The sequence below is a fragment of the Salmo trutta genome, chromosome 5, assembly GCF_901001165.1.
Source record: "Salmo trutta chromosome 5, fSalTru1.1, whole genome shotgun sequence".
Classification (NCBI taxonomy): Eukaryota; Metazoa; Chordata; class Actinopteri; order Salmoniformes; family Salmonidae; genus Salmo; species Salmo trutta.
The window spans coordinates 57,035,118-57,057,979 of NC_042961.1; the positions used below are offsets into that span (position 1 = coordinate 57,035,118).

The window sequence follows — 22,862 nt, forward strand, 5'->3', positions numbered from 1 at the left end:
CATTATGTCTTTGAGGCCTCTGAGGTTATCCCCTCCTCCTCACCCAACGCCTCTGGCTAAGCAGCTGTAGTCTGTAGCTGTAGGGTAATTGTAATGGGGTGGCAGGTAGCCTAGCGATTAAGAGCATTGGGACAATAACCGAAAGGTTGCTGGTTTGAATCCACGAGCCATCTAGGTGAAAAAATCGGTCTATGTGCCCATGAGCAAGGCACTTGACCCTAATTGCTCTTGATACCAGCGTCAGCTAAATTACTAAAATGTATGTTGAACTTCTACATCATGCATTGTATTACACACCCTTTAAAGCCTAGAGGCCAATATGGTACGACCGTATTATTCATCATAGAGATTATGGAATGGGAAATAACTATTTAAATCATCACCATTCTGTCTGTCTGTCTGTCTGTCTGTCTGTCTGTCTGTCTGTCTGTCTGCCTGCCTGTCTGCCTGCCTGTCTGTCTGTGTAAAAATGGAGAGGACCGCCCTACACCGCCACTGTAATGTGATTCTCGCTGTACCTGCTGCGCCTACCGACCGCTCTCTCGTTCCTCCACTTGCGCATAGCGCACTACTCTCATTCTCACTGCATACTCTCCGTTCAGTTGCAGCCAACTGTTCGCCGCTGTCGCACAGGCGCCGCCAAACAAAGATTTTTTTAGGATCAAAATAGGCTTTCAAGCGGCTCAACGCCCCAAAATTCGCTACTTGTTGCAAGCAGGCAGCGTGAGAAGAAGATAAATCGATTTATCGTTACAGTGTAACGTTATTTTATCTCTCGATACAACGCCGGAACGACACATCTCAAACATGAAGAAATGTTCGGCGTGGTCGCTCTTTCTAGTGCTTTCGCTGCTAACTGTGAAAGGTAAGCGTTTTGCCCAACCCCTCTCTCAATTCAATTCAAAGGCCTCTCTGTCTCTTTCTTCTTTGTTGCTGTTCACGCCATTGCCGAGTTCATCCGTTTTTTTTGTTTCCTCGGTCTATTGTGTGTGTGTTTTTAGCGGTATTTCTTTATTCTACACCGAATAACGGTACACTTGCGGCAGCAAGCCGCTGCATCGATTACAATGGATACCTATTACGTCTACATAATAACACGTCGCGGTAATACTTATGTTTTAGTTTAACTACATAACCCAGTCATGCCAATAAGTAGCCTAGCCTACATGTGTCACGTTTGAACCTTGTCATATTGACCAGCCAGTCTGCGAACTGATGTACCACATGTTCGATTCCACCATTTAAATGGATCTCTTTCTATCACACATTTAGCCTACTGATGTGAATTCTAACGATACCAGACCAAACTTTATATATAGAAGTGTGGGACATAGAAAACGTTCCCTGAGATGCTAGTGTCCATGCAGTCTAGTCATATATCAGTGCAGCTAGTTTATTTGTACATTTTAGCAGACGAGCGATTTTACAGTAGTGAGTGCATTCATTTTCATACTTTCGTTCATAATAGTCCCCCATGGGAATCGGACCCACAACCCTGGCGTCGCCAGTGCGCTACCAACTGAGCCACACAGGACCAGACTACTAGGACATCATGGTAGCAGACATGCATCCTACAGCAGAGACAGATATTATAATAATAATAGGTCGATGAACGGAGGGAGGAGGGAGGATATGAGGGGGGTAGAGAGGGAGGGAAAGGAAGGGGGAGAGAGGGAGGGGCAGGGGGTAAAGGCAGGAAAATGAGGGAAAGAGGGAGAAAAAGGAGGGGAGAGGGCAGATAAGGATGGGGAGTGGGAGGGAAGAAGAGGGGTGAAGCCTCAGCTGCAGTCTTTTCTTTGGGAAAGGGGATGCAAGCTTCTGGGTTATATTACACCCTGCCACACCCTTAATGAAGTGTAATGAGATCAGTCCCCAGTCATTGAACAGAGGAGTTCGATTATTTATTCAGCTGAGGATCCATGCAGGAACCGTCTATGCAGTCTCTATAGAGATGACTGTTCATATTGGGAATTCAATATTGACATGATGAATTATATCTAGCTAATTTACTCCTTTGGTGTAGAAAGTAATGAGTTAAAAGTAAGATCTATACATGTGGAAAAGAAAAACCTCACTCACTGGTGATCAGAAGTCACATGGTTGGTTCTGGGGCCATCATGTGACAGAGAGACAAAGGGCTGTTTCCCCTATATTCTGTATTGTGTAGGGGAGGGAAGAAGCGAAGATGCCAACGTGGGTGCATGGGGACAGGCTGGGTGCATTGACAAGGGTGTGGTGGTGGCCCTGGCTAGCCTGCAACACCTTCACAACACAGCCATGTCTCACAGTGGGCTTGGAGAGGACAGGAGTGTGTATCTGTGTGTGTGTTAGAAGGAGCTGTGACTAGGGCTGTGGTGGTCATGACATTTCATCAGCCGGTGACTGTCAAGCAAATAACTGTCGGTCTCACGGTAATTAACCGTTAACCTCTCTAGGGCAGGCGGGACGAAATCGTCCCACCTACGTAACAGCCAGTTGAATCCTGTGGCGCGATTTTCAAATACCTTAGAAATGCTATTACTTCAATTTCTCAAACATATGACTATTTTACAGCTATTTAAAGACAAGACTCTCGTTAATCTAACCACACTGTCCGATTTCAAAAAGGCTTTACAACGAAAGCAAAACATTAGATTATGTCAGCAGAGTACCCAGTCAGAAATAATCAGACACCCATTTTTCAAGCTAGCATATGTCACAAAAACCCAGAAGACAGCTAAATGCAGCACTAACCTTTGATCTTCATCAGATGACACACCTAGGACATTATGTTATACAATACATTCATGTTTTGTTCAATCAAGTTCATATTTATATCAAAAACCAGCTTTTTACATTAGCATGTGACGTTCAGAACTAGCATACCCCCCGCAAACTTCCGATGAATTTACTAACAATTTACTAAATTACTCACGATAAACGTTCACAAAAAGCATAATTATTTTAAGAATTATAGATACAGAACTCCTCTATGCACTCGATATGTCCGAAAATATGTCCGGTGAAAGACACTATCCCAATGATAAATAACGGTCATGCGCACGGCGCATTTCGTGACAAAAGATTTCTAAATATTTCATTACCGTACTTCGAAGCATGTCAACCGCTGTTTAAAATCAATTTTTATGCCATTTTTCTCGTAAAAAAGCGATAATATTCCGACCGGGAATCTGCAATTAGGTAAACAGCCGAAAGAAAATACAGCACGGGGTAGACTCGGGCACGCGCCTAATTCCTTTGTCCTCTTATCGGCCACTTGGCAAAGGCGATTATGTGTTTCAGCCTGGGGCTGCCTCGTCATCGTTCAGCTTTTTCCCGGGCTCTTGAGAGCCTATGGAAGCCGTAGGAAGTGTCACGTTACAGCTAAGATCCCCACTCTTCAATGAACAGAGACAAGAAGAACGACTCCTTGTCAGACAGGCCACTTCCTGCATGAAACCTTCTCAGGTTTTTGCCTGCCATATGAGTTCTGTTAAACTCACAGACACCATTCAAACAGTTTTAGAAACTTTAGGGTGTTTTCTATCCAAAGCCAATAATTATATGCATATTCTAGTTACTGGGCAGGAGTAGTAACCAGATTAAATCGGGTACGTTTTTTTATCCGGCCGTGTAAATACTGCCCCCTAGCCCTAACAGGTTAATTAGCATAAACGCGTTTACCATCTCCTGGCTTCCACACATAGCCTACAAGCAATTGATGCAGACCAAAATCAATGTAATATAGCCTACACCATCCCAATAAATCCATGATTTATTTTAGACAGGTCTAAAGAAGCATGATATGAAGAAAATGTAGCCTATTTCAGAATAACAGAGTAGCATACTCTGAGTTGTCCTTATGTTAGGTCCTGATCTGGCTATGCCATATGGCTGTGGGCGACACTAGTTCATTTAGCAGACAAGATTTGCTTAGAATTCCATGGCATTATTTTATAGTATGAAGAATACAATTGAACAAAGCTGAATAAAATAGAAAGGATATTTTCTCCAAAACAATTTGAGGGAGAGCGCACATGCGGCTATAAATGTGTTGAGCGTTTAACAAAGAAATAGGTACTCCTATATGCTTAATTTAGAGTTATTAATGTAACCTTAGTTGTTCTACAAACGTTGGGCTATATCTTTTGATTTTTAATATATTGTAAGGTTGCATGATGTGACTAATGATGATTTGAAAAAAGTGGCTTGAAAGGCACATGCTCTGCTTAGATTTTTGCGCAGGCTGTACACACTTCATCAGTCTCTCATTCACAATTTGACAAGCAAATGACAACGTCGGCGGCATCCCCTTTGTGTGGCCGTAACGCACACAAAAAAATGCCGTAATGCACACTAAGTGGCCGTTGTGCCCTTGGCCCAGAGTGCTGCATTGCGCCCTTCTCCCAGAGTGCTGCGGGCTCCGAAGCACCTCTCACTCCCATGGCTCTCCATCACGTGATCTGGTCTTTCTCACAGGCTACAAGTGACGACAGACACATCGGGGATGCTACTGCGCGTCCTTATCCAATTCTGAGGTGCATGTTGAAAATAATGGATTAACTGTCTACTCATCAACAAGATGAGTAGGCCTAACGAACCGCAAAAGCACTAGCCTATGTCAATCTACTATCCTCCATAGTACAAAAGTTGACTTATCCTAGAGAAATAAATATTCCAAACATATTCTGGGACAGTTGTGGGATGCGATAGATCCCAAATGAATACAACCACTAGCAGTAAAAAAAAGGTTTTACGCAATGTGGCTGACGCAACAGATCAGAATGTTTAGCTGAAAATGTTGATAAACTATTAGGCCTTTTCACATTATAAGAACAGAAATGCACACATGGCAGCAGACTATAAGCGTAAACGTTCCATTAGCAGGAAAACACCATTATCAAATGTGACCGCAAATGACATTATGCATGTAATGCTTTTATTATAAAAGGTGCATTTTATTATGAAACTCACCCGCTGCTTATGTATGCCAGTTAGGCTCTACACCCCTTGTAATGCGGATTAATGTGCTTCATTTAAAAAAGTTATTTGGCCACTTTAGTTGTGTGATCAACATATCACAACATATTGGCCTATGGGCTAGGCTACATGAGCTGGGTGACTATGACTAGAAGAACAAAAATGCATTGTTTTTTGCCTTAAACTGGGCATCATTCACAAGTGATAAAATATATAATTCACATGTGATAATATTGTCACCCATCAGACTATTCTTGATTTAATCTTGTCTTTACATATACTAAATAATATATGTGTTAAATTTTTTTTGATTTAGAATGGACCATTATCATAACCCTGTCTCGAAGCAGGGGGGAAATGCATGTCATCTACGCACTTAGATAGCAAATGGAGGACACTTTTCATGTGGTTCATTATCATTGCCAGCCAGGTAGGATATACTCCTGTTGTAAAGACAAGCAAAGTGCTTAATATTTGCTAAATATTGGGGAAGTTGAGAAATAAATAGTATGGGCCTGGCCTATAGATAGTTGAGAAATAAATAGTATAGGCCTAGCCTATAGATAGTTGAGAAATAAATAGTATGGGCCTGGCCTATAGATAGTTGATAAATAAATAGTATGGGCCTGGCCTATAGATAGTTGATAAATAAATAGTATGGGCCTGGCCTATAGATAGTTGATAAATAAATAGTATGGGCCTGGCCTATAGATAGTTGATAAATAAATAATATGGGCCTGGCCTATAGAAATCTGATTGGATCCTGCTGTTAAGAGGCCATCACTCTGTTCTAAAGCATTTCATAGCCTATAGAAATGTTGCTCAACATGAGCTCTCATGAAGTGGTAGATTTCCGATGACATTTGCATTGATGTCAGAGTGATTAGATGGACAATAGAGTGCTGAGTACCAGGCAGTTAGCAAGTTTGGTAGGTTACTAATGACCAGCAGCATCACAGCTTGGAGAAACCTAAGTGACTAAACTGTCACATGGAATTTGATGCCTTCATGACTCGTGACCGCCGGAGTGGCGGTATTACGGTCACCAAAACAGCCCTATCTGTGCCTACTTCCCCTTTGCCGATGTTGACCCTTCAGTGTGCGCTGGGATTGCTCCTTTCTCAGACAGGTGTAGAATGCTGCTCTCTGACCCTTGGCGCTAACATTAGACACAGGATGCTGCCTTAGACTGACGTGAATTTCACAAGCAAACTCCTGAAATGGTAGTCATTGTTCTGACTATTTAGATGGGGGGGTCTGATACATGTCATTGTTTTGACTATTTAGATGGGGGGGTCTGATACATGTCATTGTTTTGACTATTTAGATGGGGGGGTCTGATACATGTCATTGTTTTGACTATTTAGATGGGGGGGTCTGATACATGTCATTGTTCTGACTATTTAGATGGGGGGGGTCTGATACATGTCATTGTTCTGACTATTTAGATGGGGGGGGTCTGATACATGTCATTGTTCTGACTATTTAGATGGGGGGGGTCTGATACATGCCATTGTTCTGACTATTTAGATGGGGGGGGGTCTGATACATAATGATGATGATCAAAAGCTGCTCCTCTAATCCTAAACAGATCATTGATTTGTCTTATCAGGGGAGGGGGGGTGAAGGAGGATTCTAAACTGGCCTTGTAATGACACTACGAGGTTTTATCTACATAATGATAATGAGAGTACGCAGGTTTTATCTACATAATGATAATGAGAGTACGCAGGTTTTATCTACATAATGATAATGAGAGTACGCAGGTTTTATCTACATAATGATAATGAGAGTACGCAGGTTTTATCTACATAATGATAATGAGAGTACGCAGGTTTTATCTACATAATGATAATGAGAGTACGCAGGTTTTATCTACATAATGATAATGAGAGTTCGCAGGTTTTATCTACATAATGATAATGAGAGTACGCAGGTTTTATCTACATAATGATAATGAGAGTACGCAGGTTTTATCTACATAATGATAATGAGAGTACGCAGGTTTTATCTACATAATGATAATGAGAGTACGCAGGTTTTATCTACATAATGATAATGAGAGTACGCAGGTTTTATCTACATAATGATAATGAGAGTACGCAGGTTTTATCTACATAATGATAATGAGAGTACGCAGGTTTTATCTACATAATGATAATGAGAGTACGCAGGTTTTATCTACATAATGATAATGAGAGTACGCAGGTTTTATCTACATAATGATAATGAGAGTACGCAGGTTTTATCTACATAATGATAATGAGAGTACGCAGGTTTTATCTACATAATGATAATGAGAGTACGCAGGTTTTATCTACATAATGATGAGGCTGAATTATTTCATTGGAAGGAGAAATACCCCTTATAGGTCTTTAAATCTATGATTATCACTAATTGTGAGGAGAAACTTGAAAAAGAGACGTGTGTGTGTGTGTGTGTGTGTGTTGCTGTATGGACGACACAATAGCTCTTCTGTTCCATGTGTTTGAGAAATGCAAGGAGTCTTTGTTGCCATCTAGATATGACAGAAACCACCCGCGTTCGTCACTACACTGGAATGTTGATCATGGAAAGGAATGAGGAAGGGTTGATTGGCAGCAGACCTATGGCCAGATGGTTCCGTCAGGCGAGCTCGGCTACAGCATTTCACATGATTTCAAATAGTATTTGAACCCAGGTCTGGTTGACCGCACTGCAAATCGAAGAGCTGTGCATAACGCTACTGCACAGCTCTTTGATAAACGGATGCACCATTAGTGTGTGTATTCCAGATAGAATGTAGTATGGAAGTAGATACCTACATCCGAGATTATGCAGCTGTAAGAGAAATGTGGACTAGAGGTCAAACCGATTATCATTTTTCAACGCCTTTTTACAAATGTTTTAAAAAGAATCGGCCGATTAATCAGTATCAGCTTTTTTTGGTCCTCCAATAATCGGTATCGGCGTTGAAAAATGATAATCGGTTTGACCTCTAGTCCACATTTCTCTTACAGCTGCATAATCTCGGATTAATAAACAAATTTAAAAAAAAAAATGTAATAATGACAATTACAACAATACTGAATGAACACTTATTTTAACTTAATATAATACATCAATAAATTCAATTTAGCCTCAAATAAATAATGAATCATGTTCAATTTGGTTTAAATAATGCAAAAACAAAGTGTTGGAGAAGAAGCTAAATGTGCAATATGTGCCATGTAAAAAAGCTAACGTTTAAGTTCCTTGTTCAGAACATGAGAACATATGAAAGCTGGTGGTTCCTTTTAACATAAGTCTTCAATATTCTCAGGTAAGAAGTTTTATGTTGTAGTTATAGGAATTATAGGTCTATTTCTCTCTATACGATTTGTATTTCATATACCTTTGACTATTGGATGTTCTTATAGGCACTTTAGTATTGCCAGTGTAACAGTATAGCTTCCGTCCCTCTCATCGCCCCTACCTGGGCTCGAACCAGGAACACATCAACAACAGCCACCCTCGAAGCAGCGTTACCCATACAGAGCAATGGGAACAACTACTCCAAGTCTCAGAGCGAGCGACGTTTGAAACGCTATTAGCGCGCACCCCGCTAACTAGCTAGCCATTTCACATCGGTTACACCAGCCTAATCTCGGGAGTTGATAGCCTTGAAGTCATAAACAGCTCAATTCTTGAAGCACAGCGAAGAGCTGCTGGCAAACGCACAAAAGTGCTGTTTGAATGAATGCTTACGAGCCTGCTGCTGCCTACCATCGCTCAGTCAGACTGCTCTATCAAATATCAAATCATAGACTTAATTATAACATAACACAAAGAAATACGAGCCTTTGGTCATTAATATGGTCGAATCCGGAAACTATCATTTAGAAAACAAAACGTTTATTCTTTCAGTGAAATACTGAACCATTCCGTATTTTATCTAATGGATGGCATCCCTAAGTCTAAATATTGCTGTTACATTGTACAACCTTCAATGTTATGTCATAATTATGTACAATTCTGGCAAATTAATTACGTTCTTTGTTAGGAATAAATGGACTCGCAACGAGTTCGCAACGAGCCAGGCGGCCCAAACTGCTGCATATACCCTGACTGCTTGCACGGAATGCAAGAGAAGTGACACAATTTCCATAGTTATAAGAAATTCATGTTAGCAGGCAATATTAACTAAATATGCAGGTGTAAAAATATATACTTGTGTATTGATTTTAAAGAAAGGCATTGATGTTTATGGTTAGGTACACATTGGTGCAACGACAGGGCTTTTTTCGCGAATGCGCTTGTTAAATCATCACCCGTTTGGCGAAGTAGGCTGTGATTCGATGATAAATTAACAGGCACTGCATCGATTATATGCAACGCAGGACACGCTAGATAAACTAGTAATATCATCAACCATGTGTAGTTAACTAGTGATTATGTTAAGATTGATAGTTTTTTATAAGATAAGTTTAATGCTAGCTAGCAACTTACCTTGGCTTCTTGCTGCCCTCGCGTAGCAGGTAGTCAGCCTGCCACGCAGTCTCCTCGTGGAGTGCAGTGTAAGGCAGGTGGTTAGAGCGTTGGACTAGTAACCGGGAGGTTGCAAAAACGAATCCCTGAGCTGACAAGGTAAAAATCTGTCGTTCTGCCCCTGAACAAGGCAGTTAACCCACTGTTCCTAGGCCGTCATTGAAAATAAGAATGTGTTCTTAACTGACTTGCCTAGTTAAATAAAGGTGTAAAAACTAAAAAAAATCGGTCACAATCGGTGTCCAAAAATACCGATTACCGATTGTTATGAAAACTTGAAATCGGCCATTCCGATTAATCGGTTGACCACTAACGTGGACTGACTAGAGCAAAGTTCCTGTCCTTTTCTCTGCACTGCATTGTGTAAAAACCCTCAACTCCTCCCTGTTTCTCTCCCTGCCTCATTCCCTGTCTTCTTCTTGCCCCCCCTCTCTTCAGCTCTGTCCCAGAATTCAGATAGCTTTGACCTGTCTGATGCCTTCGATGATGTCTCTATAGCACGTAAGTACAGAAAGATAGTCTGACTGTAAAATACACAATATTCATAGACTTCAGATTTACTACTGCAGTATCTACAATACAGTCTGGATTCATGCTTTATGTCTATGAAATCATACATCAATACCATGAATTCATGGTCGATCGATTCATGTACAGTGCCTTCAGAAAGTATTCACACCCCTTGACTTTTTCCACATTTTTACAGCCTGAATTTAAAATGGATTAAATTGCTATTTTTTTGTTACTGGCCTGCACACAATACCCCGTGATGTCAAAGTGGAATTGTGTTTTTAGAAATGTTTACATGAATGAAAAGCGGAAATGTCTTGAGTCAAGTCACATAAGTTGCATGGACTCACTCTGTGTGCAATAATAGTGTTTAACATGATTTATGAATGACAACCTCATCTCTGTACCCCACACATACAATTATCTGTAAGGTCCCTCAGTCAAGCACTGACTTTCAAACACAGACTCAACCACAAAGACCAGGGAGGTCTTCCAATGCCTCAATAAAAAGTGCATGGAACTCCCTTCCATCTTATATAGCGCAAGTGAACAGCAAACCTGGTTTCAAAAAACTCCCCCATGTGACCTACTTGTTGTGTGTATGTACTGACATATGTGTAACTGATAGATGCACACACACACAGTAAATGTTAATGTTTTTAAATGTATGTAAATTGTTAGGATTTTTTTTGGTCTATCTTTTCCATTATGTTTCATACCTCAGTAAGACGTTGGCTAATGGGGATCCCTAATAAATAAAACCTATTGGTAGATGGGTAAAAACAAAAAGGTAGACATTGAATATCCCTTTGAGCATGGTGAAGTTATTAATTACACTTTGGAAGATGTATCAATACACCCAGTCACTACAAAGGCTGCAGTCCAAACAGTTAAAACACACACCCTATCCCCTCAGCCCTCAAAGTGGACACTTCTGTTAACGTATCATGACGTCTGACAAGTATACACTTGCAGGGCAAGGGGTGAGGAAGGAAGGAATGATTTTTAAATGGACCACCCTTGGCCGGAAATCTGTCATTCGTTCATCCCGTGATGATTGTGTTTTCAGCCACCGGTAGCTTGTGGGTGCTTTATATGCGCTACAGTCAGTTATGAGTGCATGTCTACTTATATTAACTTTATAAATATCTACTGTATGATAGCTAGTAAATGAATTAGCTAACTAACGTTAGCCTGCCTACTGTATGATAGATAACAAATGAATTAGCTAACTAACGTTAGCCTGCCTAGCTGGAACTTCTGAAGAAGGAATTTTTATTTTATTTCTACAATTTCCAAAAGAAACATATTTACTTTTTGCGAGACGTGTTTGTGCCATCATGCGCATTAGTAGCACAATTTTGAACTTATTTGCATTTGTTTTTACTTACACTTATATGTTGACTTCTCCATTGATGTTGTTTTTAAGTTTTGTCTGACTTTTCTTAGCGGATGTACAATCGTCGCGAGTTATGGGGAGTTTCAGGCCCTGGAATGAACATAATTGTACACTCGCAAGGCCGACTAAAAACGAGGGCTGAGGGGCTTACGTTGCAAACTTCCTTTGCTTGGCTAATCATTTGGACCGCGGGATTCCCGCAAGGGCACAAGGCGAGGCTAAGTGGACGAGGGTGTGTCTTTCTTTATGAGTTTGAACCGCAGCCAAAGATACAGGTGTCCTTCCTAACTCTTTTGCTGGAGAGGAAGGAAACCACTCAGGGATTTCACCGTGAGGCCAATGGTGACTTTAAAACACTTACAAAGTTGAATGCCTCTGATAGGAGATAACTGAGGGTGGATTAACAACATTGTAGTTACTCCACAATACTAACCTAATTGACAGAGTGAAAAGAAGGAAGCCTGTACAGAATAAAAATATTCCAAAATATGCATCATGATTACAATAAGGTACTCAAGTAAAACTGCAAAAAATATCATATATGCCCTGAATACAAAGAATTTTGTTTGGGGAAAATCCAACACGTCACTGAGTACCACTCTTCATATTTTCAAGCATGGTGGTGGCTGCATCATGTTATGGGTATGCTTGTCATCGGTAAGGACTAGGGAGTTTTCTATGATCAAAATAAATGGAATAGAGCTAAGCACAGGCAAAATCCTAGAGAAAAACTTCAGTCTGCTTCCCAACAGACACTGGGAGACAAATTCATCTTTTAGCAGGACAATAACCTAAAACACAAGGCCAAATATACAGTGGAGTTGCTTACCAAGACGACATTGAATGTCCCTGAGTGGCCTAGTTACAGTTTTGACTTAAATTAGCTTGAAAATCTATGGCAAGACTCTGGCTGTCTAACAATGATCAACAACCAACTTGACAGAGCTTGAAGAATGAAAAAAATAATAATGTGCAAATATTATACAATCCAGATGTGCAAAGCTCTTACAGCTGTAATTGCTTCGAAAGTTGATTCTAACATTCATTGACTCGGGGGTGAATATTTATATAATCAAGATATATTAGTGTTTTATTTTTCATAAATATTTTACAAATGTTATAATTGTTTTTCCACTTTCACATAAGAGTATTTTGTGTAGATTGTTGACAAAAAAAGTACAATTAAATCCATTTCAATCCCACTTTGTAACACTACAAAATGTGGAAAAAGTCAAGGGGTGTGAATACTTTCTGAAGGCACTGTATACTATTATCTGACAACCCCACCTCTTTAAGGAATACCTGGGATAGGATTAAGTAATCCTTCTACCCTCCCCCCCAACAAAGATATAGATGTACTATTGTAAAGTGGTTGTTCCACTGGATATCATAAGGTGAATGCACCAATTTGTAAGTCGCTCTGGATAAGAGCGTCTGCTAAATGATGTAAATGTATTTCTGGTTCCTGAGTATGAAGCCTTCTGACTACTAATTTAGGTACAATTCTGACTGTGTTGATGTAGCTATATTCTGTATGACATTTTTCTAACAATATGCGCTGGCTATGAAGTCGTTCATTTACAAAAAAAAAAATCTAAATTGAGGTACAAATTGCTGATTGTAGCTTTAATGCACTGTCTGACTGGATGTTTTATATGAATTAATATCATAATTTTGACTGTGTATTGATGTAGCTACATTCTGTATGATGACATTGTTCTCTTCTGTTCTTCTCTTCTATTCATCTCTAATCTTCTTCTGTTCTCTTCTGTTCTTTTCTTGTTCTCTTCTCTTCTTCTCTCATTGTCTTCTCTTCTCTCAGCAGCAGCCACCCCCAAACCAGTAGAAGGGGCAGGAGCAGGTAAACGATCCCAGATTCACAGATCCATCTGAATATAGACTTTCTCTGCTATTGATTATATCTGCCTGTGCTGTAGCGACTGTGCTCACATGAGTAAGCACAAGGGTCCTCATTTATTTACATCTATTAAACTGGCAGGTATTTAATCAGGTATTGACCACATGAAAGACTACTAATAAAGATGTAGTGTATTTTCTATTATTGATTATATCTAAGGTTCTAACGTTAGTACAAGCCACAGGAGGCTGGTGGCACCTTAATTGGGGAGGACGGGCTCATGGTAATGACTGGAGCGGAATAGGTGGAATGGTATCAGATACATCAAACACATGGTTTTCAGGTATTTGATGCCATTCCATTTGCTCTGCTCTGGACATTATTATGAGCCATTCTCCACTGGTGCCTTGGATTTCCCCTTTTAATCAGCATAATTCAGAGACTGTGTCTAGGCTTACTTTTTATTCTATGCTGTAGCTATGCACTATAGGCCTACTTACCACATGCTTAAGCACAAAGCTGGTAAATCATACTCCTCTCCTAAGCAGGTATTAGGCATTGGTGCAGTGGTCTAAGGCATTGCATCTCAGTGCTAGAGGTGTCACTACAGACCCTGGTTAGATTCCAGGCTGTATCACAACCGGCCGTGATTGGGTGTCCCATAGGGCGGCGCACAATTGACCCAGCGTCGTCCGGGGTAGGCCGTCATTGTAAATAAGAATTTGTTCTTAACTGACTTGCTTAGTTAAATAAAGGTTAAATGAATAAAATGAAAATAAATAAAATGTTATGGCCTAGATTCAATCCGGACCGTGGAAGATCTGCCTTATAGTGTGCTTGACATTTTAAAGGTCTCGGACAATCATTCTGATTTCCATGTAAAATTGTCTTTTGAGTGAATAAAATATCACCCATAATATTTGTTTTGGATAGAAATGCTCAAAATCTGAGAAAAACTAGCAGGAAGTTTTAAAAGACAGGCTGAGTGGGTGGGGAGCTTATATTATTTCATAATATTTGATCAATGTCAATTTTATTTATACATTTCCTGTTTGGCATGTCTCTTGTGATGCTGTTCACAGCAGTGCTGATGGATGTGTTGTTCCATGCTAGCTGAAGACCTAGCTAGCCAGTAACTAGCTAACACCAGATACAGATGAAGACCTAGCTAGCCAGTAACTAGCTAACACCAGACACAGATGAAGACCTAGCTAGCCAGTAACTAGCTAACACCAGACACAGATGAAGACCTAGCTAGCCAGTAACTAGCTAACACCAGATACAGATGAAGACCTAGCTAGCCAGTAACTAGCTAACACCAGACACAGATGAAGACCTAGCTAGCCAGTAACTAGCTAACACCAGACACAGATGAAGACCTAGCTAGCCAGTAACTAGCTAACACCAGATACAGATGAAAGGGGAAACATACACTGAGTGTACAAAACATTAAGAACACCTTCTTAATATTGAGTTGGTTTTCTTGCTGGGAAATGTAACAAAATAATAAAATATCATCCAATTTAATAAAAAACATTGACTGTTTGACTGTTCATGACCTTTAAAGGTAACTTCCGATTGAGCCGACATATGCAGCGTTTACCCGCAAACGCTGTCTCCGCGAATGCGGGAACATTGCCTTTCAATGTCAATCGCACTATAACGCGGATATCCCTCGGTCTGGATTGAATCTAACCCTGGTTTGACTGTACTGACCTCAGCCGTTGTGATGACGTTCCTCATGTGCCGTTGTGATGACGTTCCTCATGTGCGTTCTTTGGAGAAGATGAGAAGATCACCCCCACCAAGGCTCCTCCTAAAGCCCCAGCCACCAAAACCCCGCCACACAAGCCCAAGCCATGTAAGATCACACACACCCCATAAGGGTCCTCCTAAAGCCACAGAGCCACCAAGGCCCTGCTCAAGCCCAAACCAGAGGACACATGAGGGAAGAAACCACCATAACATACAAGCTTTCTAATCAGACCCTTCACACTTAACAAGTCAATGGAGAAATGCCTACTTACTACAGTTATGTCTGCTACTACATACTACTAGCTAACATACTAGGACTGTTACTATATACTACTACTAGCTAACATACTAAGACTGCTCCAATATACTACTACTAACTACCATACGAAGACTGCAACTATATTCAGTTGAAGTCGGAAGTTTACATACACCTTAGCCAAATACAATGACACTCAGTTTTTCACAATTCCTGACATTTAATCCAAGTAAAAATTCCCTGTCTTAGGTCAGTTAGGATCACCACTTTATTTTAAGAATGTGAAATGTCAGAATAATAGTAGAGAGAATTATTTATTTCAGCTTTTATTTCTTTCATTACATTCCCAGTGGGTCAGAAGTTTACATACACTCAATTAATATTTGGTAGCATTGCCTTTTAAATTGTTTAACTTGGGTCAAACGTTTTGGGTATCCTTCCACAAGCTTCCCACAATAAGTTGGGTGAATTTTGGCCCATTCCTCCTGACAGAGCTGGTGTACTTGAGTCAGGTTTGTAGGCCTCCTTGCTCGCACACGTTCTGCCTACAAATTTTCTATAGGATTGAGGTCAGGGCTTTGTGATGGCCACTTGACTTTGGTTTCCTTAAGCCATTTTTCCACAACTTTGGAAGTTTGCTTGGAGTCATTGTCCATTTGGAAGACCCATTTGCGACCAAGCTTTATCTTCCTGACTGATGTCTTGAGATGTTGCTTCAATATATCTACATCATTTTCCTGCCTCCTGCAGCAAAACACCCCCACAGCATGATTCTGCCACCCCTGTGCTTCAAGGTTGGGATGGTGTTCTTCGGCTTGCAAGCCTCCCCCTTTTTCCTCCAAACATAACGATGGTCATTATGGCCAAACAGTTCTATTTTTGTTTAATCAGACCAGAGGACATTTCTCCAAAAAGTATTATCTTTGTCCCCATGTGCATTTGCAAACTGTAGTCTGGCTTTTTTATGACGGTTTTGGAGCAGTGGCTTCTTCCTTGCTGAGCGGCCTTTCAGCTTATGTCGATATAGGACTCGTTTTACTGTGGATATATATACTTTTGTACCTGTTTCCTCCAGCATCTTCACAAGGTCCTTTGCTGTTGTTCTGGGATTGATTTGCACTTTTCGCACCAAAGTATGTTCATCTCTAGGAGACAGAACGCGTCTCCTTCCTGAGTGGTATGACGGCTGCATGGTCCCATGGTGTTTATACTTGCGTACTATTGTTTGTACTGATGAACGTGCTACCTTCAGGCATTTGGAAATTGCTCCCAAGGATGTACCAGACTTGTGGAGTGCGACAATTTTTTGAGTGCTACAATGTGGAGTGCTACAATTTTTTCTGAGGTCTTGGCTGATTTCTTTTGATTTTCTCATGATGTCAAGCAAAGAGGCATGGAGTTTGAAGGTAGGCCTTGAAATACATCCACAGGTACACCTCCAATTGACTCAAATGATGTCAATTAGCTTATCAGAAGCTTCTAAAGCCATGACACCATTTTCTAGAATTTTCCAAGCTGTTTGAAGGCACAGTCAACTTAGTGTATGTAAACTTCTGACCCACTGGAATTGTGATACAGTGAAATAATCTGTCTGTAAACAATTGTTGGAAAAATGACTTGTGTCATGCACAAAGTAGATGTCCTAACTGACTTGCCAAAACTATAGTTTGTTAACAAGAAATGTGTGGAGTGGTTGAAAATAAGTTTTAATGACTTAAACCTGAGTGTATGTAAACTTCCGACTTCAACTGTACTACCACTAGCTATCATACTAAGACTGCTACTATATACTACTTCTAACTACCATACTAATACTGCTACTATTACTACCATACTAATACTGCTACTATATACTACTACCAGCTACCATACTAATACTGCTACTATATACTACTACTAGCTAACATTCTAGACTGCTACTATATACTACTACTAGCTACCATACTAATACTGCTACTATATACTACTACTAGCTACCATACTAATACTGCTACTATATACTACTACTAGCTAACATTCTAGACTGCTACTATATACTACTACTAACTACCATACTAATACTGCTACTATTACTAGCTACCATACTAAGACTGCTACTATATACTACTACTAACTACCATACTAAGACTGCTACTATATACTACTACTAGCTACCATACTAAGACTGCTACTATATACTACTACTATCTACCATACTAATACTGCTACTATTACTAACTACCATACTAATACTGCTACTTGCTACCATACTAATACTGCTACTATATACTACTACTAGCTACCATACTAATACTGCTACTATATACTATTACTAACTACCATACTAATACTGCTACTTGCTACCATACTAATACTGCTACTATATACTACTACTGCTACTATATACTACTACTAGCTGCCATACTAAGACTGCTACTATATACTACTTCTAGCTACCATACTAATACTGCTACTATATACTACTTCTAGCTACCATACTAATACTACTACTAGCTACCATACTAATACTGCTACTATATACTACTACTAGCTACCATACTAATACTGCTACTATATACTACTACTAGCTACCATACTAATACTGCTACTATATACTACTACTGCTACTATATACTACTACTAGCTGCCATACTAAGACTGCTACTATATACTACTTCTAGCTACCATACTAATACTGCTACTATATACTACTACTAGCTACCATACTGCTACTATATACTACTACTAGCTACCATACTAATACTGCTACTATATACTACTACTAGCTACCATACTAATACTGCTACTATATACTACTACTAGCTACCATACTAATACTGCTACTATATACTAATACTAGCTACCATACTAATACTGCTACTATATACTACTACTAGCTACCATACTAATACTGCTACTATATACTACTACTGCTACTATATACTACTACTAGCTGCCATACTAAGACTGCTACTATATACTACTTCTAGCTACCATACTAATACTGCTACTATATACTACTACTAGCTACCATACTAATACTGCTACTATATACTACTACTAGCTAACATTCTAGACTGCTACTCTATACTACTACTAACTACCATACTAATACTGCTACTATATACTACTACTGCTACTATATACTACTACTAGCTACCATACTAAGACTGCTACTATTACTAACTACCATACTAATACTGCTACTAGCTACCATACTAAGACTGCTGCTATATACTACTATTAGTGAACATACTAGACTGCTACTATATACTACTACTAACTACCATACTAATACTGCTACTATATACTACTACTAGCTACCATACTAATACTGCTACTATATACTACTACTAGCTAACATTCTAGACTGCTACTCTATACTACTACTAGCTTCCATACTAAGACTGCTACTCTATACTACTACTAGCTGCCATACTAATACTGCTACTATTACTAACTACCATACTAAGACTGCTGCTATATACTACTATTAGTGAACATACTAGACTGCTACTATATACTATTACTAACTACCATACTAATACTGCTACTATTACTAACTACCATAGTAATAGTAGCAGTATTAGTAACTACCATACTAATACTGCTACTAGCTACCATACTAATACTACTACTAGCTAACATTCTAGACTGCTACTATATACTACTACTAGCTACCATACTAAGACTGCTGCTATATACTACTACTAGCTGCCATACTAAGACTGCTACTACAGTGTGGGGGGGAAAGTATTTGATCCCCTGCTGATTTTGTACGTTTGCCCACTTACAAAGAAATTATCAGTCTATAATTTTAATGGTAGGTTTATTTGAACAGTGAGAGACAGAATAACAACAAAAAAATCCAGAAAAACGCATGTCAAAAATGTTATAAAATGATTTGCATTTTAATGAGGGAAATAAGTATTTGACCCCCTCTCAATCAGAAAGATTTCTGGCTCCCAGATGTCTTTTATACAGGTAACGAGCTGAGATTAGGAGCACACTCTTAAAGGGAGTGCTCCTAACCGCAGCTTGTTACCTGTAAAAAAGACACCTGTCCACAGAGGCTATTTACTATATACTACTACTAGCTACCATACTAAGACTGCTTGAGAACCACTGCTGTGCCACCGTGGTACCATCAACACATGTATGTCTGTACCTCTCGTGTGAAACAAGTTGTCCCTTATTGGGTTGGTCAGTCTTGCCCTTGAAAACCTTGTCTATGTTGTGGTTTTAACTTGTATGTAGATTGTAGTCAGCCTACTATTCAATCTCTCTCTGTGTGTGTGTGTGTGTGTGTGTGTGTGTGTGTGTGTGTGTGTGTGTGCCCTAAACCTCACAAGCACCTCTACTACAGTACTGTATGTGATTCCATTAACCCTACTAGCTATCCCTAGAGCGATCACTACACTAACAGACCTGGACACAATTTGTAATAACACTACTAGTCTAGATATAATCCGGAGCGTGGAAGATCCACGTTATACCTCAATTGAAATGTAAAGGTAATTTGTGATTGAGCCACCATCTGCAGCCTTTACTTTGAATGCAGTCACCGTGAACGTGGAAACATTGCCATTCAATTTAAATTACGCTATTGACAACTCTTCCGCCCTCCGGATTGAATCTAGCCGTAAGCCTAGCATTAAGCCTAGCCTGGTTAAACCAGACTGAATGTTAACCAGGCTATACTAACCCCTGAGCACTCACTACACTAACAGATGAGATCCAGGCTGATTCTGACTTTGGGCCCAGCCTTCGCCCTGGCCTGCTCCCCCTCGCCACCAAGGGCCCCCGTACCCCACCGAAGCCCCAGCCCGGTTGGTACTGCTCGCTTAACGAACAGACCTGGATTCAAATACTATTAGAAATGTTTAAAATACTTTGAGCTTTTTCTGTAGCCTGCTTAGAGTGCCAGGCAAGTATTTGAAATGATTTTAAGTAGTACTTGAACACAAGTCTGTTAACGAACCATCCCCATTCCCCAATTAAAACCACCATGCTGTTGTCAAGTCTGGGTTGTGTCCCAAATGGCACCACTATTCCCTACGTAGTGTACTACTTTTGACCAGGGCCCATAGTGTATTATGTAGGAAGTAGTGCACTATGTGGGGAATAGGGTGCCATTTCAGACGCTACCTATCAATATCGATATATGCCCCCCCCCCCCATCATGTAGTTGGTCACCCATCTGCGCTGCTGGTCGAAGGACTAGCGCTGGGTTGGAGTGACGTACACTTCCTGTCAGAAGACAATGCCTATGTCCCTTCAATCTAAAACAGAGGTGTAGATATACAGAGTTTGGCAAACTCAGTTTGAGATTGTATCATTTTTATGGGCAGCCATTTTGACACCAGATGTTCCATGCGTTCAAATTAGAAAGGAGATGAGAAGGTTAATGTCATGGAATGTTTAGAACCAACATGGAGGCTAGTTTGCCACACTCTCTATACTGTATGGCTCTGATCTAAACTAGCTTCCTTGTTCCTGGTATCTGCTTTCTCTCATGACCAATGATCTGATTGGACTGGACAGATGACAACTCCTATTGGTTATAATGGAGGAGATGAGGAAAGGAAGCCGGTGAAGATTATTGGGACACGGTCCACGTCTAGACATTCACACACATTGTAGTGATATCTTGCCTGCGTCAACGACATCCTGTGTAGCATGCTATTGTAGACACTGTAGGTACACTCACCATGGTGTTTACATGTTGTCTTTGTTGCCACACATGTTGTGTCGCGTGTGTATGCGTGTGTCGTGATGTGTGTTTGCATCTCATTATCTCTGTTGGCTTTTTTTATGACACGGAATGCTGTCATTTTCTTGAATTCAACAAATGGGCAGTGTGACCTCTGAATGACCTTTTTGGACATTCGGTATCTATTGAGTACCAAAATAGAGTAGATGTGAGTGCTTCCTGGATGTCTTCCACACATTCTAGTTTCGGAGATGTTTCCTCGACTGTTTGGCTACTGGAAGCTGTGAAAGCAGTGACGTCTTATCTTCATTTGTGTTCGTATTTGTCTGTATGTATTTATGGATCTGTACAATGTATGGAAAACTGATATTGCAGACCAGGGGTACTCAACTCTTACCCTACGAGGTCCGGATCCTGCTGGTTTTCTGTTCTACCTGATCATTAATTGCACACACCTGGTGTCCCAGGTCTGAATTAGTCCCTGATTAGAGGGGAACAATGGAAAAATCCATTGGAACTGGCTTAGAGCCCCAGAGTTGAGTTGAGGGCTGTAGACATTAAGTTACCATGTATAGAATGCATCTCTTCACAGATGCTGTATATTGTGACTATGCTGTTTGGTTTTCCTCCAGGTTGAGGCATGTTAGATATACTGTAGATTCCATATTTTTTTGCCCGACTCGCATTTGAACTTTTACCCATGATCTTTGACCTCTGACCTGTGACCTCTCTCTGCAGCCTCTGATGAGTTTGACCTGAGTGATGCTCTGGATCCCAACAATGACATTGGAGGGAAGGACAAGAACAAGGGACAAGCAGGTTATTGATTATTTTGTTATAATTTATTTCTGTATGAATTCCTTTTGTTCTTATTTTGTTTGTGTAGAGTACTCTATGAATAAGTATGTAATTCAGTAGTGTGGGTTTGCAGTAGGTATGGTATACATATTGTAGTGGTACAGCAGTAGATAGCTGGTGTTCAATACTGTAGCAGTTTTAGTAGTAGTTGTAGTAGAGTAGCCAATACTAGGGATAGCAGTCATAGTAATAGGCTGTAGTATTAGTGTATTAGGTTTGAAAGTCTGTATACTACAGTCACAGTAGTAGAATGGTAATATAGTATTAGTGTATTAGGGTTTGATAGTCTGTATACTATAGTCAGAGTAATAGTATAGTATTAGGGTTTGATAGTCTGTATACTACAGTCACAGTAGTATTATAGTACAGTGGTGGTATAGTACTAGTATATTAGAGTTTGATAGTCTTTATACTACAGTGGTATTATAGTATTAGGGTTTGATGGTCTGTATATTGCAGTAGTAGTAGAGTGGTAGTATATTATTCTCATAGTAACACTATATTAGTATCAGAGGGTTGATGTGGTGTCATGTCTTGTCAGATAAAGGTATTGGAGGCGGAGGCAGGGGAGACAGAGCCCCCAACAACAGAGGAGGGAACGGGGGTAAGAACCCTGCCTGACCTACCCGACCTGACCCTAACCTACCTGGTCAACCTGGATAAACTTAACCCTGCCTGTCTACTGGGCTGGGGACCAGCTTTCTGCTCTGTTCTTGGATAATAACTAGTTCTATTTAACAGCATCCCTCTCTCTTTTGATATCCAATATCTCTGTCCTTCTTTATATCACTCTATATTTGATGTATGTCTGTCTCTCTCTCTTTGTCTGTATTATTTTCTGCCTCTCTAGTTCCATCTCTCTATTGCTACCTGTCTCGCTCTCTCTTCCCTGTCTTCCCTTTCTCCTCTCTCTCTCACTCTCTCACTCTCTCACTCTCACACTCTCACACACTCTCACACACTCTCACACACTCTCTCACACACTCTCACACACTCTCTCACACTCTCTCACTGTCACACACCATTTACAAGACCTACTAGGGAGCTATGGATTGAACACGCTACTCAA

The 22,862-nt window shown here is 40.2% G+C and overlaps 1 protein-coding gene across 4 annotated transcripts in view; it reads left to right on the forward strand.

Moving 5' to 3' along the window:
* The first annotated feature begins 554 nt into the window (after positions 1-554).
* LOC115194631 (CD99 antigen-like protein 2) overlaps positions 555-22,862 on the forward strand; it is a 28,423-nt gene continuing 6,115 nt past the window's right edge. Inside the window, exons 1-6 of one of the 4 annotated variants that reach the window (XM_029754481.1) lie at positions 555-865; positions 9,904-9,966; positions 13,197-13,235; positions 15,019-15,093; positions 21,674-21,754; positions 22,335-22,397. In XM_029754481.1, coding sequence (XP_029610341.1) covers positions 808-865; positions 9,904-9,966; positions 13,197-13,235; positions 15,019-15,093; positions 21,674-21,754; positions 22,335-22,397 — 379 coding nt within the window. In that variant the 5' untranslated portion in view covers positions 555-807. The remainder of the gene's footprint in view (positions 866-9,903; positions 9,967-13,196; positions 13,236-15,018; positions 15,094-21,673; positions 21,755-22,334; positions 22,398-22,862) is intronic. The other 3 variants (XM_029754482.1, XM_029754483.1, XM_029754484.1) reach the window with 3 other exon arrangements.